The 14,427-nt window shown below is 49.4% G+C and overlaps 1 protein-coding gene and 2 long non-coding RNA genes across 3 annotated transcripts; 2 read left to right on the top strand and 1 right to left on the bottom strand.

Moving 5' to 3' along the window:
- The first annotated feature begins 138 nt into the window (after positions 1-138).
- LOC134150795 (uncharacterized) lies at positions 139-5,729 on the top strand. Its single transcript, XR_009960720.1, has 3 exons — positions 139-903; positions 2,242-2,311; positions 4,069-5,729. It is a non-coding gene; the product is annotated as an uncharacterized LOC134150795 (long non-coding RNA).
- LOC134150799 (uncharacterized) lies at positions 667-8,898 on the bottom strand. The gene is made up of 3 exons (XR_009960721.1): positions 8,715-8,898; positions 2,542-2,629; positions 667-857 (listed from the first exon to the last, which is right to left on the bottom strand). It is a non-coding gene; the product is annotated as an uncharacterized LOC134150799 (long non-coding RNA).
- Positions 8,185-13,409, top strand: PTMS (parathymosin). Its single transcript, XM_062594819.1, has 5 exons — positions 8,185-8,451; positions 10,697-10,768; positions 11,562-11,643; positions 11,801-11,865; positions 12,466-13,409. The coding sequence occupies exons 1-5, from the start codon at positions 8,404-8,406 to the stop codon at positions 12,514-12,516; spliced, it is 318 nt and encodes a 105-aa protein (XP_062450803.1). The 5' UTR covers positions 8,185-8,403; the 3' UTR covers positions 12,517-13,409.
- Positions 13,410-14,427: the final 1,018 nt, after the last annotated feature.

Here is a 14,427-nt window from a genome sequence, read left to right as displayed (position 1 = left end):
CGCGAGGCCGCCGCTCGGCGGCAGTTGGAGCCGTAGCGGTGGGAGCCTGCCGGCGCCACGCGGCCCGGGGAGCGCCGCGCCGCCCGGGGAGCGCCGCGCCGCGCCGCGGGCGACGCTGCGGCTGGCCGCGAGTGAGAACAGGCCGCTGCCGCGGAGAGCCGTTGTTTCCGCGGCAAAGCCGACGGCGAGCGGCTCTGGCGGTGTTTCTGATTTGCTGCTGATCCACCTGCTGGGGGGGGGGGCAGCGCTAACATGGGGGATCAGAGTAACAGGGAGCGCTCCGCCTGGGAGTCTCTGCACTTCGGCCGTTTCCGGGAGAATGTGGAAATGGAGGGGGTCACTGACCCGTTTGCTTGCCTGTGCTGAGGTGATGGGACACCGTACATACACCTGTGCTCTGCCTGGCAGAGACACCAAGATTTAACAGCAACGTGGAGGGTATTTTATAAAACACTGGTGGGTCATCACTGTCCTTGGGCAGTGGTCTGGACCATGTGAGGCACAGATATTCAGTATGTTTGCCTACAGTGGCAAAGGGAAACCCTAGCAGCCTCTTGTGTACTTGTTTAACCATCTCTGGGGAATGCTGATTGTCTTCAGCTACCACCTGTTTCACTGGATTACAATGAAGACAGCATATTGACTCATTCAAGCTTGAGACCAGTGCATGCTTCCTTAGTGGTATTTTTGTTGACTGTTGCATCCTGCCCACTATGTGCAGGAGCCAGGCTAAACCCATGCCAGGAAACTAGAAATAGCAAGTTGCAAGATGTGTTTGAGAAATCAGACTCCTAGGATGTGGCAGCAGCTGTGTCCTTGGCTGTCAAAGTCAGAGGAAAACGAGCTGGCAGCATGCTCTGTGGGATGGAACACATAGGCGACTTGGCAACAGTTCTTGCTATGGTAGGTCTCAAAATAATACAACAATACAAAACGTCTCACCGGAGGCCTGTGCCTATCTATATGCATGCAGAACACTCTTCAGGTATCCCCCAGTATGTCCAGTAGGTGGCATTCTGCATTGCGGATAGCACAATCACACAGCGCCGGTGGTTGGAGAGAGGTACCATGGGCAGGGCACTGGCTAACCGGAGACAAAATTCTTAGGCAATGCTTGTTACTGAGACTGTTTGTAGGTGAACTGGAGAAACATTGCCCTGTCATCATCTCAGAGGTGATCTGCACCACAGAAGTTCATACAAAGCCTCTGCTAAAGCTATTGTCCTCTTGAAGCAGGAGACAATCTGTCAACTTCTGTCTTTTATTTTGCAATCTTGAATCATCCCTCAGAGACCCAGAGCAGTTTTGAAAGCTTTTCCTGTTTGGGGCGTTTTCTTTTTTCTTTGAATATGGCGTGCTGTTTGATTGGAGAATGTGGAAGTGATCTAGAGCGGCAGGATTCAAAAGCAAGTGAACAGCTTCCTGGACGAGAACGTGTGTTTTCTGGTTTTTTGTTTCTTTTTTTTCCCCTTTGGCAGCTGTAGGATAAAACCACTTGCCATCCTACAGTTACCAGTGGTTTTCTCACTGATGGAATAACCTACAGATGGTAGGACTCCCTTGTTATTGTTGTTGGGGGGGTTGTTTTTTGCAAATACTAGTGGGTCAGGCAGTAGTACTGCCCAAAAAATGGAGGTAGAGGAAGGAAAAGAATAGAGGGTGGCAGCAAATGCTTTGCAGCATTCTTCTGTTCCTAATGCTGCTGCTTTGCAAATGGCCTGGGACCCAAAAGACTGACAGGATATTGGGGGCAGTGGTTATGTACCTTATTAGACATTTATCTAGCCTTGTATGCAGTCCTTATGTTTGATGTCAGTGTAACTGATGTTACCAAAGACTACACTACCAGTGATACTGCTAGTTCAACTAATCTTGAACAAGAGTCTAGCTTGCAAATAATTGTGCTGGTGGCTAGTGCTGGCCAAAACTCTGGAAGGAGGAAATGGAAATGCAACCTTTTTCTGGAACATGGATAAGCCCACAGATCTGAGAAACTCCAAAGCAGTATAATTGTACTATCTCTACATAAAGTTTCTGTATACTACTCACTACATTGTTTTATGTACACCAAGTGGATGACCATTTGATAGGTTAAAATAACTAAGCATGAGGAGTGCAAATGAAAAGCAAGGCTCTTACCTTGCTTGTGTCACTTCTCTAGACTACTTCAGTTTTCTGTCACAAATTAAAGCTGTTAACTACGTCTGTCATTTCCTTTCTTTTTTTTTTTATGCTGTCCAGGTTGTGGTAGAGGTGGTGGAGAATGGGGGAAGAGGGAGGAAGAAGGAGCTCAGCAAGCAGCCAAGAGGAGGTGAGTGAACAGCAAAATGGCAGAGAGATAATTGACGCACTGCCCTGACTCCACCTTTGCCCGCCTACTGCTGACTTGCTGCCAAGCTGCTTCCCTCCCTCTAACATCCCCATCACCACTAGCAGCACAGACAGGCAAGGGGGCAGCCGCAGCGTAAGCATTTTAAAAGCAAACGGAATATCACGTGGTGAAAGTAAACTAACAGTGCACTGAACATCATGCCTTTTTACCTGCTTATTCCAGGGACTGATCATTTTGGCCAAGGAGATAAAAACAGTTTCTTTATGTATCCAAATGTTCCAGGGCCCCTGTGGACACCTATAAGACAAAGAAATTCTGGTTATCAGAAGTTAGAGCTACCCACAGCCATTTCCTCATTGGTTCCCTTCATCTGTGCCTGTTACGTAATCCTCACCCAACAACTGATTCTGACCTCAGATGAAAGGCACCCTGAATGAAGGGCAGCTCTGATTTGATCCTCAGACATGACAATTTGGGATGCTAGAGCTAGCTTATGACAGCTGCAGTTTGTGTTGCACAGCAGTGATTACTTTCAGAATATTTTGCTTGTGTTAAGGATGTGCTTGTCATACTGTGAGAACCACATCTCCATCTGTGCTATGACAGTGAAGACAAGTTCAGAAAAAATATGATTCAACACCTTCCCGCCTTTCTAATCTTCTTGCAGGCTCTGTCGGTGAGACAGAGTCACTCTTTAGTCACTCCCTTCTACTCATCTTTCTTCTTACCATGTTCTCTACCCTGTTTTCCCAGCCACGGTCAATGCTTATTATTTGTTGCACCTCAAGAAGCCATTTCCCAATGCAAAGCTGAGCCAGTTGTTGAATTCTGCAGCATTTCCTTTTGACTTCAGGATACAACATCACAAAAGAACAAAAATCAATAATCTGCTTGGATTTTTAATGAACACAAGACAGAAAGATGATCAGCATGGATTAAACACATGCATACATGCAAATACATTCCCTCCTCACACTGAAATTTTACTAGTCTCACTTTAAGTGAAAGTGTAAATACTGTCTGTGTCTGAATTTATGTAAATATATGAAAAGCTAATGCAAATATATGGTCTTCTGCTCCCTTGCTGTTCAGCTAACAGTTTGGAAGAATTTTAGAACCATTTATGAGTTACTTTACAACAAAATTCTTGAAATGTCCAGTATTGTTTTGCTGTTGCTCAGAAAACATCTCAAGTTAGCTCAGCCTTCAATATAACCTACAAACTGCCCTCCCCCACTAAGCAGGATAAGGCAACAAGACTGGCAAGCTATTAAAAAGAAATGTACAAATATTTGCTTCTAGGTGCATGCACACAACTCAAATCACACACCACACACACCCTGCATATACTAGAAGTAGAAAAATATATACTGTACATATAAAACTCCACACTCATACACAAGCACATGCTTGCATACAAAGACATGTAGGTGCAAACCTGAAACATGCATCAGCAGAAAAACATCATACTTTCTATATTCAAAAAAGTATATGCAAATAACAAATATCACAGTACAAAAACTTGCGCGTATATATATGCATATGCATATACATGCATATACATGCACACACCTGCACAAACACATAGCATGAAAAAGCTGCAGCACAAAAATCGTAATTTATCATACAAACTACATTCATACTGTTCTCCAAGCTGCATACAGACATGCATATTGTCTACTTTCCCATACAGAGCTGTATCATGTAACTTATGTACGTCTCTAATTTTATTTAAGGGCATATGACTCCTAAAAGGATGGAGACAATTCTGCCAAGTTTGCAAAGCAACTTGAAGCAGATGACAGCACATATGAAAAAGGACTCCTATGTACATACTCCATGAATACAGTTGCATTTGCAACAAAGAGACAAATACAGATGGGAGAAGAGAGTTGATCCAGTTGCAAACAGATCCGGCAGATTAGAGTACCACAATGTGATGGAAGAACATAAAAACCAGGGATAGGTTATGGGAATGCCCTCAGGATCCAAGCAAAGCAGCTGCACACTGGAAGACAACATCTCAGTCAGGATTGAAAGGCAAGCATAGCTGGGATGCAGAAAAAGGCATGCTACAAGGAACGGAGAAGAGTTTCACATAGGATATAAAAGAAATTATACCTGATACAGGCCCGTAAGGGAAAAATGGACACATGGAAAATGAAAATGCGATGTAAAACAAATTTTGTACTTAAGAATGCTGATAAGAATACAGATATGAGGGAAAAGGTAAAAAGGGTCAGATTAGGTAGTAATAGCAAACAATATGATGAAATGTGGATAGCAAAAGGTAAGGATGCACACTGAAGGTACTAAAATGTACTGAGGGGAAACGAAGAGGTCATCAGCTTGCAGAGCCAACCACATGGTTCCATCTAACAGTTTGTAGGAAAGAAAACTTGTCTTAACCAACAGGTGTTTGTGTATTTGTATCTGTGGGTGTTTTATCAACAAAGCTCTTTGGGCACAGGTACATCACAAGCGTATCTGTTGCTTTCTGCCCTCGAGGCTGTTGTGCCAGCGCTGATTTGTGCATTAGTATGAAAATGTCTCTGCTATAAGATGTGCGTTGATGTAGTTTTGCGTTTTCAGTAGCTGACCATATAAAGGAAGGGATGAAAAGCCTGCACTGGTAAAGAGAAATGAGTCGTCTGTCTCCTGACAGGGAGAAGCAAATAAGAATGACAATTGGCTACTTCATACTTTTTGGCTCCTATGTTGGGTTTATCTCTAGGAATGAAGCTTTTTTTCCCTGCAAAAGAGAGGGATGAAAGAAGGGCACTTGAACCAAACCAGGGCTTGAATGCTGCTAGCAGCTAGGCTTGAGAGGTTGGTTAGAGGGGCTTATAAAACAGGAAGAAAAAAAAATGAATGTATTTTCACAATTTGCCTTTTTGGTACTTGTCTAGATGTGTGTGTCTGCGTTGCATTACAAGTTCTTTGGAGGAGGCACTGTGCACTGTATGTGGCTAGGGAGAAAATGTTGGTAGATTCATCGCATCATTGGAGACCAACAGCTGTAACTGTGGAGAAAAGAGATGACAAGGTGGGGTCCTCCTACTTTCCCATCACTCATTATAATTTATTCAGTCTCTTTCTCACTTTCTTCTAGGAGGTATTTTTTATTAGATGTTCAAACTGATCTCACTAAACTAGAGCACAGGTTCTAAATTCAGACTTAGCACTGAGATTTACTGAGTTTTTATGATATATGTTTTCCAAATAGCTGGATTAATAACCTTGCCTGGAATCAATGAGTATGTGCATGTAGGTGGTAGCCATTCACATATTTTTATTTGCCTGCTTACTCTTGTATTTAAACTGGCAAATGCATGCAGATTTCTTTGTGTGCATGTATCCTGTGATAAGTTAATATAAACCTTCTAGGAAATGAAAAGGGAATTTGGTCATCCTGGTCTGTTCAAACTGTTGGACAGAAGTATGAAGCATGGCTATAGGGACATTTATTTATTAACAAGTCTTTGTAGCTGAAAGACACAAGCCATCATTCTGTAGAAAAGATTTTCACTTAAGAATTACAGCCCTATTGCTGGAAGGCCTTGCCTTTTATCACTTACCTTTTCATACCCTGCCCCAAATCACTGCAAACACCACCACTCCTGACCCTGGGCAAGAACAGATATAGTAACCTTATGGCAAAATCCAATGTCCTGGCAGCCCCATCTCCTCTTCAGGCCTGGAGATTGCCAGTATAATGTTGCCAGAGAGACAGCAGGTGTCAGTGTTGCACATCTTATCATACGTGAGCTTTCCTGCTCGGGGCTCTGGCTGCTCCCTTTGCTCAGCCCCTGGATGAACCAGAAATGTTGCTAATGACCTGAATCTCCCTGGCAGCATCAGGGATTCGGCACAGATGCCTGCAGCCAGGATACTAGGCTCTGCCTGGCCTGACTCGGGGCAGAAATGAAAACACGATAAAAAGATTGCCCTCAAAAAAGAGCACTGTAACACACTGCCATGTCGTCGGGCTGCCGGCTGTGTCGCCCTCCTTGTGCCTGCAGCATCCACTGCAAATCTCCACACTCAAAGCGATCCTTGACTACTGCTGTAGTATCTGCTGTACTAAGATAAATGCGATCAATAAAGTTATCAAAATGTTGACCGCAAAGCGCAGGGATCCACAGGAGAGCCCTACTCGCACAACCAAGGGCTCCAGTTTAAATGCTGGGACATGCTATTTGCCCCCGAAGGTGCCCATGTGCTTTGAAAAATCTCCATCTAGTCCTAACAACCAGCCGGGGATGTGAGCCAGGACCTATGCCTCACAGCATGAGGGCAGCTCCCGTGAGGAAATGGGAAGGGTCCTGTCCCGGGTCACTGCTGAGCTCCGCTGTGCCCTGGGCGTGCTGAGAAGGGCCGCAGCCCCGGCGACCGTGACGCCGCTCCCTCGCGCGCCTTCCCCTCAGCCCCACGTGCGAGAGGCCCCGCCCTCCGCGCCGCACAAACGTTCCTGCACCCCTCCCCCCCGGGCCCTTCCCTCCCGCCAACCAATGAGAGGGCTGTTGCCAGGCAGACGGCTCATTTGAATCGCCCAATCAGAAGACCATCATTAGTCCCTCCTTATATGGGGAACAAGGATGCACTCGCTAACCCTCCCCCCACCAGCGCGCGCGAGCCGTGTCGCGCCCCGCCTTCTCCCTCCGCTGCAGCTCGGAGCGCGGGAAAAGCGGGTTCCCGCCCCGCCCCCACCCCGCCCGGTTGCCGCGCGGGATCCGGCCCGGGCGGGCGCCTGCCCGGCAGGACACGGGCCGATGGGGCGGCGGGAGGAGCTGGGAGCGATTCCAGGGGGAGGGCAGGCAGCTGGAGTGGAAAATTCCAGGCGGGAGGAAGCATGAGCGAGACCGTCGCCAGCGCTGCCCTCCCACACAGCCCCGCTGCGACATCCGCCGCCCGCCCCGCAGCACCTCCTGCTGGGCACGGCCCGCGCCGGCTGCCGCCGGCCTCGCTGCCTCCTCCAGCTCCTCCTGGGCGAGGCCCGGCCGACCAGAGGCCGGAACTCTGCCCCCAGGCTGGCCTCGCCGTGGTCGGGACTGGCAGGCATCTTGAGGCAGGGCACTCCCCTCTTCCTTGGTCCTCGTGTTTCCCCACCCTGCAGCAGAGGCGTCCGATGGGCTGGCATGCAGGGGAGAAGCATGAATGGATCTGCTTGCTTGTCGCTCTGGACCATGAGGGGTCTCCTTTGCTAGCAGGAGGCGTGGTTAAGCTGTATGACAGCATCCCCAGACTGTGTCGCAGAGACGCTGGGTCTGGGGCAGATAGCTCAGTTTTCCCAGTGGCAGGGCCTCACTGTTGTCCATCCTGGCTACGAGCAGCAGGGGGCTACACAGAGCCCTGTGCTGTCCAGTATGGGCAGGAGTCAACTGTTTAGGGGCAAAACGAGGGCAGGACATCTGCACTTCACACCCCCACCCTGCGTCCGGCCTGGCCAGGCCTGGCAGCTGCAGCACAATGCCCGCATCAGCAGGCTTCAGCTCAGTTGCTACTGCATGTTCACATGTTCACTGTCTCCTCAGTGCTTGTGTGGCAGCAATGGCATGCCACTGTGTGTGGGACACTGCTGAGATGTCCCCAGTCAACCGTGCAAGGGGGAGGGCAGAGCACGGAGCTGTCAGGAGCAGTGATCCCTCCAAGGTCAGGGTAGCAGCTCCCATCTTAAGCCCCCTTCGACCTCCAGACCACCCCGCTGCTGTCCCCCGCTCACAGGCGTTTGCCAAGAGCTAGGCGCGCATTGTTCTCGGTATTCCGCTCTTTCCAGCAGCCTTTCTCTCCTCCCTCTCTCCTCCCTCCCAGTCCCTCTCCCCTCCCTTCCCTAGGTCCCTCCTTCCCTCGTCACCAAGTGGTGTATAAATCCCCTTCTCCAGCGTATCCCCCATCACGGGAGACCCTGGTACTTTGGCCCCCTGGGCGGGAGCTGCAGTCTCTGGCCTTTGGATCGCCGGGACTTTGTGCTCCCTGCTGGACCCCTCGCTCTCGGCCCCGCTCGCTCTCCACAGGGGTCTCTGGACATTTCCGACTGGCCCCTTCCCTTCGCCTCTCGCTCCCGTACCAGGATGTCGGAAAAACGCCTAGAGGAGGCGCCAGCGGAGCTGAGTGCCAAGGTGAGACCCTCAGCCTCCCTCCCGCGCTAGCCTGCTCACCTCCCCCCGTCCTCGACCCCTCCGGCTCCCCTCTGTCCCGCTCCCCGACCTGGGAAGCGCCCCGCGTGGAGACACTGGGACTGGGAGAGCACGGCGATCTTCCTCACTCATCCCCGGCTCAGGGTCCCTTCGCTGCCTCCACGCCCGCTGCCCGGGACCCGCCGCTCTGCCGCCCCCCTCTCCCCCCTGCCCGAGAGCCGCTGCCCCCTCCCTGCCCTCCTCACCTCGCTGAGTGCTCACTGGGGTTCTCCGCGCCCGCTCGCCGGAGCCAGGGGGCCGGTCCCGCCGCCGCAGCGGGGGCGCGCGGGGTGTGTGTGTGTTGGGGGGAGCGTCGCGCGGCCCCGCACGCTCGGAGATGCCCGGCCAGCAGGGGGGCGCGCGCGGCTGTGCGCGGGGCGGGACGCAGGGCGCCAGTGCCCGCGCGCGCGCGGGGGGAGGGGGCGCGCGGCGCGGCTCGGCTCGGCTCGGCTCGGCTCGGCGCGGCTCGCGGGCCGTGTGCGGACTGCGCCGCGCGGGGAAAGTCACGGGCGAGCGATCCCAAATGTAGGCGAAAGAGCAGCCGGGCGGCCCCCCGTGCGTCGCACTGGCGTCAGCGGCGCCGGGGCTCTCGTCAGGGGCAAGAGTTACCTCCTTAGGGGCGTCTTTGCGTCCCGAGCGGTGGTTTTGGCAGATCCGCTAGGAAGGGTTAATGGAGTTGAGCGGAGAAATGAGCGGGGAAGAGCGCGGACAGGAGGGTTGGGGGCAGGGCTGGACCGGCAGTGTGGAGGGAGCAGATGCGACCCCGGTGACTTACGCTCCTCGGGTAGACCTAAGTTGTTACTGCATTTGGACAAAGAAAAACCCCAAATCGTAAAAGACTAGAAGGCCACCGGAAGCTCAGCTGCTGCGCTGTTGCGAGGATCAAAGAGTGGCTGTAGTTCCTTGTGCTCATTGCAAGCTTAGGCAGACGCTTACCTCCTGAAAAGGAGTGGGAAGGATGAATGACAAAGATCCTAAATAACGTAGCATGTGGCTCCGCGGTTTTTTACTACCTAGCAGTCCGAATAACAAGAGTCTTTACTCAAAACCCTGGTGGCAACAGGGAACATGGGGTAGATGTCACGACTAGAGCTGATCCTCTTGCGTCCTCTTCTCCAGAAACGCTTTTTGCCTGGCAGAAACGGAAGCTGTAGAGACTCCTTGAGGCTCCTGTGTTACTTAGGGTGAGATTTCTGTGGTCATTGCCTCCTCAGCAGTGGGCTCCCTGGCATGCAAGTGTCCAATCTAATTCAGTGTCCCAGCTGAGAGGTGCCAAGCTCCTAAACTGGAAGGGATGGGATGGCTTCAGAGCCCTGAAATCCAGTCTCTGCCCTCTTCCCTTCCAGCCTAAACAGTCCTGGTCAGCTTGTCATGCCCTTTGCGCACTTACAGATAGCTCTAATCAGTTACAGCTTCAGTGAGGCTGGGAGACTGAGGCCTCTGATTGCCTCCCCAGAGCTTGACCTCTTTAGGCAGAGCGTAGAAACCACTGCAAACTCATGAGGGTATCGGAGGCTGGGAAGTTACCGTGCCAGAAGGCCTGGAGTCTCCTTGCTACAGGTGCTGGGAACCAGTAGCTTCGGGCGCAGTCCCAGACGAGCCGACCGCGCGTCTGTTGTGCGCCAGCAAATTCGGAGAACTTTTACGTGACCCTGAGTGCGGGAAGAAAGCACACTGTAACCCCTCCAAAACAGCGTCTGGCGAGGCAGGAGGCCGCTGGGCTGGGGCGCTGCCCCCGGCGCCGGGTGGCCGCGGGCGGGGCACGGCGCGGGCCAAGGCTCGTGCCCGGCGGCGGGCAGCGGCCGTTGGGGAGGCCGAGCCTGCGCAGCCCCTAGCGGGCAGTGGGGGTAAGGCTGATGGGAGGGCCGGCGTATGCCTCTGCCGCTCGCTCGTTGGCTCCGGCCTCAGGCCCGTGTTTCAGAGGAAAACTTCCCTGTTTAATGTAACTTAAGATTTTTCTCCTTTTTTTTCCAAATAAAAGTAATTCTCACGTGTATTTTCAGCTTTTCTATGTTATTGACTGCTTTTCTGCAGAACTGGCAGGGCAGATGTAATGCCTAATTTATGTTTTTTCTCTTCATTATTTTGTATCTCCTTTCTAAACCCCCTTTATTTAAAACTAAGCGTTCTAGTATTTTCTATTTCTTGCTGTGGACAACTGGAATGATTTTTCTCATTTTGCATATAGGAAATGAAAGAAAAGAAAGAAAAACTAGAAGAGAAAACAGTCCACAAAGAAAAGAAGAAGGAGATAGCAGAGGTGAGGCCCAGTAGAGCCCTTCTGTGGGGCATACACTGAGAGGAGTCTGGGAGGATTTTGTAAGGGGAGGCTAGCTGGGGAACTTCAGTTTGTGAATATGAAGGGAAAGTGAGAGATTAATTAAAAAGAGAGGGCAGGCCAGTGGAGCTCATAAGGGAGAAGGGCAAATGAAGAATGAGCTCTAGGATAGATGTGGAGAACGAGCCTTGAAAGATTTAGGGAGCTTAGCCAGTGGCCCAATGGGAAGAAGGATCAAAGAGGAGCATGAAGACAAGGGCTGGTGGGAGGTGGCATTGGGAATATAGTCTTATCCCTACTGAGAGTACTCTGAGGTGCATAAGGAGTACGAACTTAGGAAAACAGTGAGGAGATGCAAATTGTTGAAGGTCAGAAGGAATCTGAAAGCAGGTGTGTTACAAGCAGTCACATGGTCTACATGACCCATAAGTCACATGGGTAACCAGAGAGATGTTTTGACTGTTGAGAAGGGATTTCAGCAGCTTGTTGGAATTTATAAACTTGTGGAAGTCATGGAGGCTGGGCTGGTGGGGAGGGATTGGAAGGGTTGGTTTTGTAAGGGATGCAGGCTGGGAGGAGGGTTTCAGTTGTGTGAATTAGCTGGGATGCTGGAAATGACAAGGTCTGAGTAACAGTGCAGAAGTCACTTACTTGATGTGTATCCAACACGAGACTATTCCAGGGCTATGGAGATCATACTTGTGCTCGCAGCAAAGACAGCATGGGAATATCAGACTGATGCTGATTTCTGCTCTGAACAATTTGTTTTACTCAGGATGAAGAAAATGGCGCTGAAGAGGATGAGGAAGAGAATCCTGAGGATGTGGATGAAGATGAAGGTGGTGATGAGGATGAAGGTGGGAGTCATCATCTTGAGGGAAATGGGAGGAATCAGACTGTGGGAGTATGGAAGATCATAGAGGCAAATTCCTCCTTTGAGCCCTCAGACTGAGATTAGATTCTCCTAAAAGCTGCCTCAGTTAATTTGTGATTTCCTTTTTTGTTTGTGCTTAGATGGAGATGAGAATGGGCAAGAGCAGGATGGACATGCAGAAAAACGATCTGCAGAGGAGGAAGAGGTGCGTGATAGTCTTGGGGTAATGACAGTGAGAAGAAACTAGGCTACTTGCTGTGAGCTGATGAAATCCATGTAGATGCAATTGCGGAGTATCTCAAATCAGCCTCAGGTCTCATTGCTGCTTCACTGGGCCAAAAAATCTGATGTGGCAAGGGAATAACAAAACCTCATAGACCCTTTGTGGAACTGATCCAGGTCCTTCCCCCCAGCAGTCAAGGTGCTTTAGATTGTGCTGGGTGTTGATCCTTAGAAGAGCAGTGATTTCCATGCTTCAGGCCAGAAGCTGAATTCCAGATGGACTTTTAAGGTTGATCTCGAGATCTGTCTGAGGTGGTATGAGTCTGGGCTTACATATCTGCTGAAAGTAACACAGCAGGTATCCTTACAAGTGGAGCTGTGCATATCTTAACCATTACAATTAACAGAACAGCTGAATGTCAGGCACTCAAAGATGCTGTAAAGAAGAGTGGATTTAGGGAAGGCCAAACAAGCATTTCCGTGTGGAGGAACGAGCAGCAGTAAGAATCTCATGGAGAAATTACATCCCTAGGGGTGGTGACTGATGGTAGCACCTTTTCTTCCTTTTCTTTCTCCTATATAGGATGAAGTGGATCCAAAGAGACAGAAGACAGAAAACGGATCTTCAGCTTGAGTCCTTCCCTCCCATCTTTTCTGTTCCGTCCACCTCTCCACCTCCATTCCAGCCCATGCTTGCACTGTCCATTATTAGCCTCTGGCTTCCCACAGTCTCAGATGAGGAAAGATGAGAAATGCTCTCAGACAGGGAAGACAGCAGTTTCCTTCCCACCTGAAGATCTAGCCCATCTATGACAGCTGAAATTATTCTAGTCCATCACATCCTTTCAGCTGTGCCCCACTTACAAATGATCCTTTTCCCTCAAGAATCTCATCTTTTCCTGTCCCCCAGTAAGTAATCTTACCAAGCCCGTATGCCAAACTTCTCACACGGCAAACACGTCTCATTCCTTTTCACTTGCCCTCTCTTTTCACAAATACGATTGAGATTCTTACCGGCTTCTGCTTCTCAGACCTGCTGTCAGATATCCTCCCTGGATCCAGGAGGCTGTGGGCACAGATCTCATGGTGCATTTTCCAGTCCTAGGTCTCATCTTCTTTCCCATTGAACCCTGAGAGACAAAAAGAATATTACAAGCAAATAATGTTTCTATTAAACCACATGCAGAGACAGAATTTATTTTAACCTTTTTTTAAGTTTACATGACAGACAGCAAGCTGGCCCTCGTGAATTTTTTCAGAAGGTAAAGGTTGTTTTTATATACGAATTTCATCTGAACTACATATTTTTTAATTTGGAGGCTTTTTTAAAAACAAATGAAGAGATAAACAATTGAGGACCAAACTTTGATTTCCATTTTTCCCTTCAGATTCTCTTGTGACCATTTTTTTTGTAAATTAAGGCAATACAGCCACAGCATTTTCTATGGCACAAACATCACAAGGATGATAGATATAAATATATATATTGTTTTCAACTAGCACTGTAAATAAAAGCATTTAAAAATATTTCAAACAGCTCTTGTGGAAAGGTGTGTCTGTAAGTCTTAGGTTATGTTTTGATCTGATGAGGAAAAGTCAATTTTCAGAAAAACAATAGTGTGTATGTTGGCCTGACCAGCAGCTGGTGAAAAGAAGAATCTAAGTTTAGTCAAAAGACCTGTGTTAATTATTTGAATTGCCCCTGTATATTGGAGACCAGTATACATAAGTTCTGTTCCCTCCCTCTTGCATTGCTCCATCTGCCAGGCATTTATAATGAGGACAAGCCACAAACATAAGATAAAACTCGAGGCTTATCGTGAAGTTCTCAAAACCAGACCTCTGCACCAGATGGTAGAGGTTCAGAAAGGAAACCTATTTTGTGACTGGTGGACATAAGCAAGTATTGCTCTAACTTCATACTGTTCCACTGCCTCCCTTCTCTGACTCATATCAAGTGTAACCCATGTGGTATCAGTCATGCAGAACAACAGGAAGGTGTTTTAAGAAGTAAGAGCTTCAGTTCTTTGTCCCACCAGCTGCCTGGGAGAGATCTGTCAAACATTTGCCTTTTATCTTTGGAGACCTTTGAAGTAGCTATTGTTTTTTCTTCCCTTTTTAAACTTTATTCTGAAAATCAGATAATGAGCTACCAAGACTGGGAGCTGTAAATAAGGTCTTTTGTCTTAACATCAGTGGCTTTGTGTCTGTCCAACTACAGCAATGGATCAGATACTGGAAGCACAAACAGTTGCTGGCCTCCATAAATGGAAGGTGTCAATCATTTATTTTTTCTCTAAATGACCACATCTGGCTGAGGCATTCTCTGCCCTGCTTTGTGGCTGACCCCAGGGGGCAGAGGGACGCAAGCTTGTTGCAAATGGCACAGCTACCGGCAAGCCCTTTCTCACCTGCACCACCTCTGGGGTATACATGCCTGCCTGGTGGGATCTCTGCACTGCGAGGTGTCGGTGCATTGCTGCCCCTGGCACTCATTTGCTGGTAGAGTCTCTGCTGGGTCTGGGCCTGTCTCAACTCATTGCTC

The sequence above is a fragment of the Rhea pennata genome, chromosome 1 (genome assembly GCF_028389875.1).
Source record: "Rhea pennata isolate bPtePen1 chromosome 1, bPtePen1.pri, whole genome shotgun sequence".
Taxonomy (NCBI): domain Eukaryota; kingdom Metazoa; phylum Chordata; class Aves; order Rheiformes; family Rheidae; genus Rhea; species Rhea pennata.
This window is presented reverse-complemented; position numbering and strand designations above follow the sequence as displayed.

What these genes read in the sequence shown, in the direction of transcription:
- PTMS (XM_062594819.1), top strand. Translation starts at nt 8,404, where the DNA reads ATGTCGGAAAAACGCCTAGAGGAGGCGCCAGCGGAGCTGAGTGCCAAG. An exon ending in AGGTGGTGATGAGGATGAAG is followed by an intron (nt 11,644 to 11,800) that starts GTGGGAGTCATC and finishes GTTTGTGCTTAG; the next exon opens with ATGGAGATGAGAATGGGCAA. An exon ending in GATCTGCAGAGGAGGAAGAG is followed by an intron (nt 11,866 to 12,465) that starts GTGCGTGATAGT and finishes TCTCCTATATAG; the next exon opens with GATGAAGTGGATCCAAAGAG.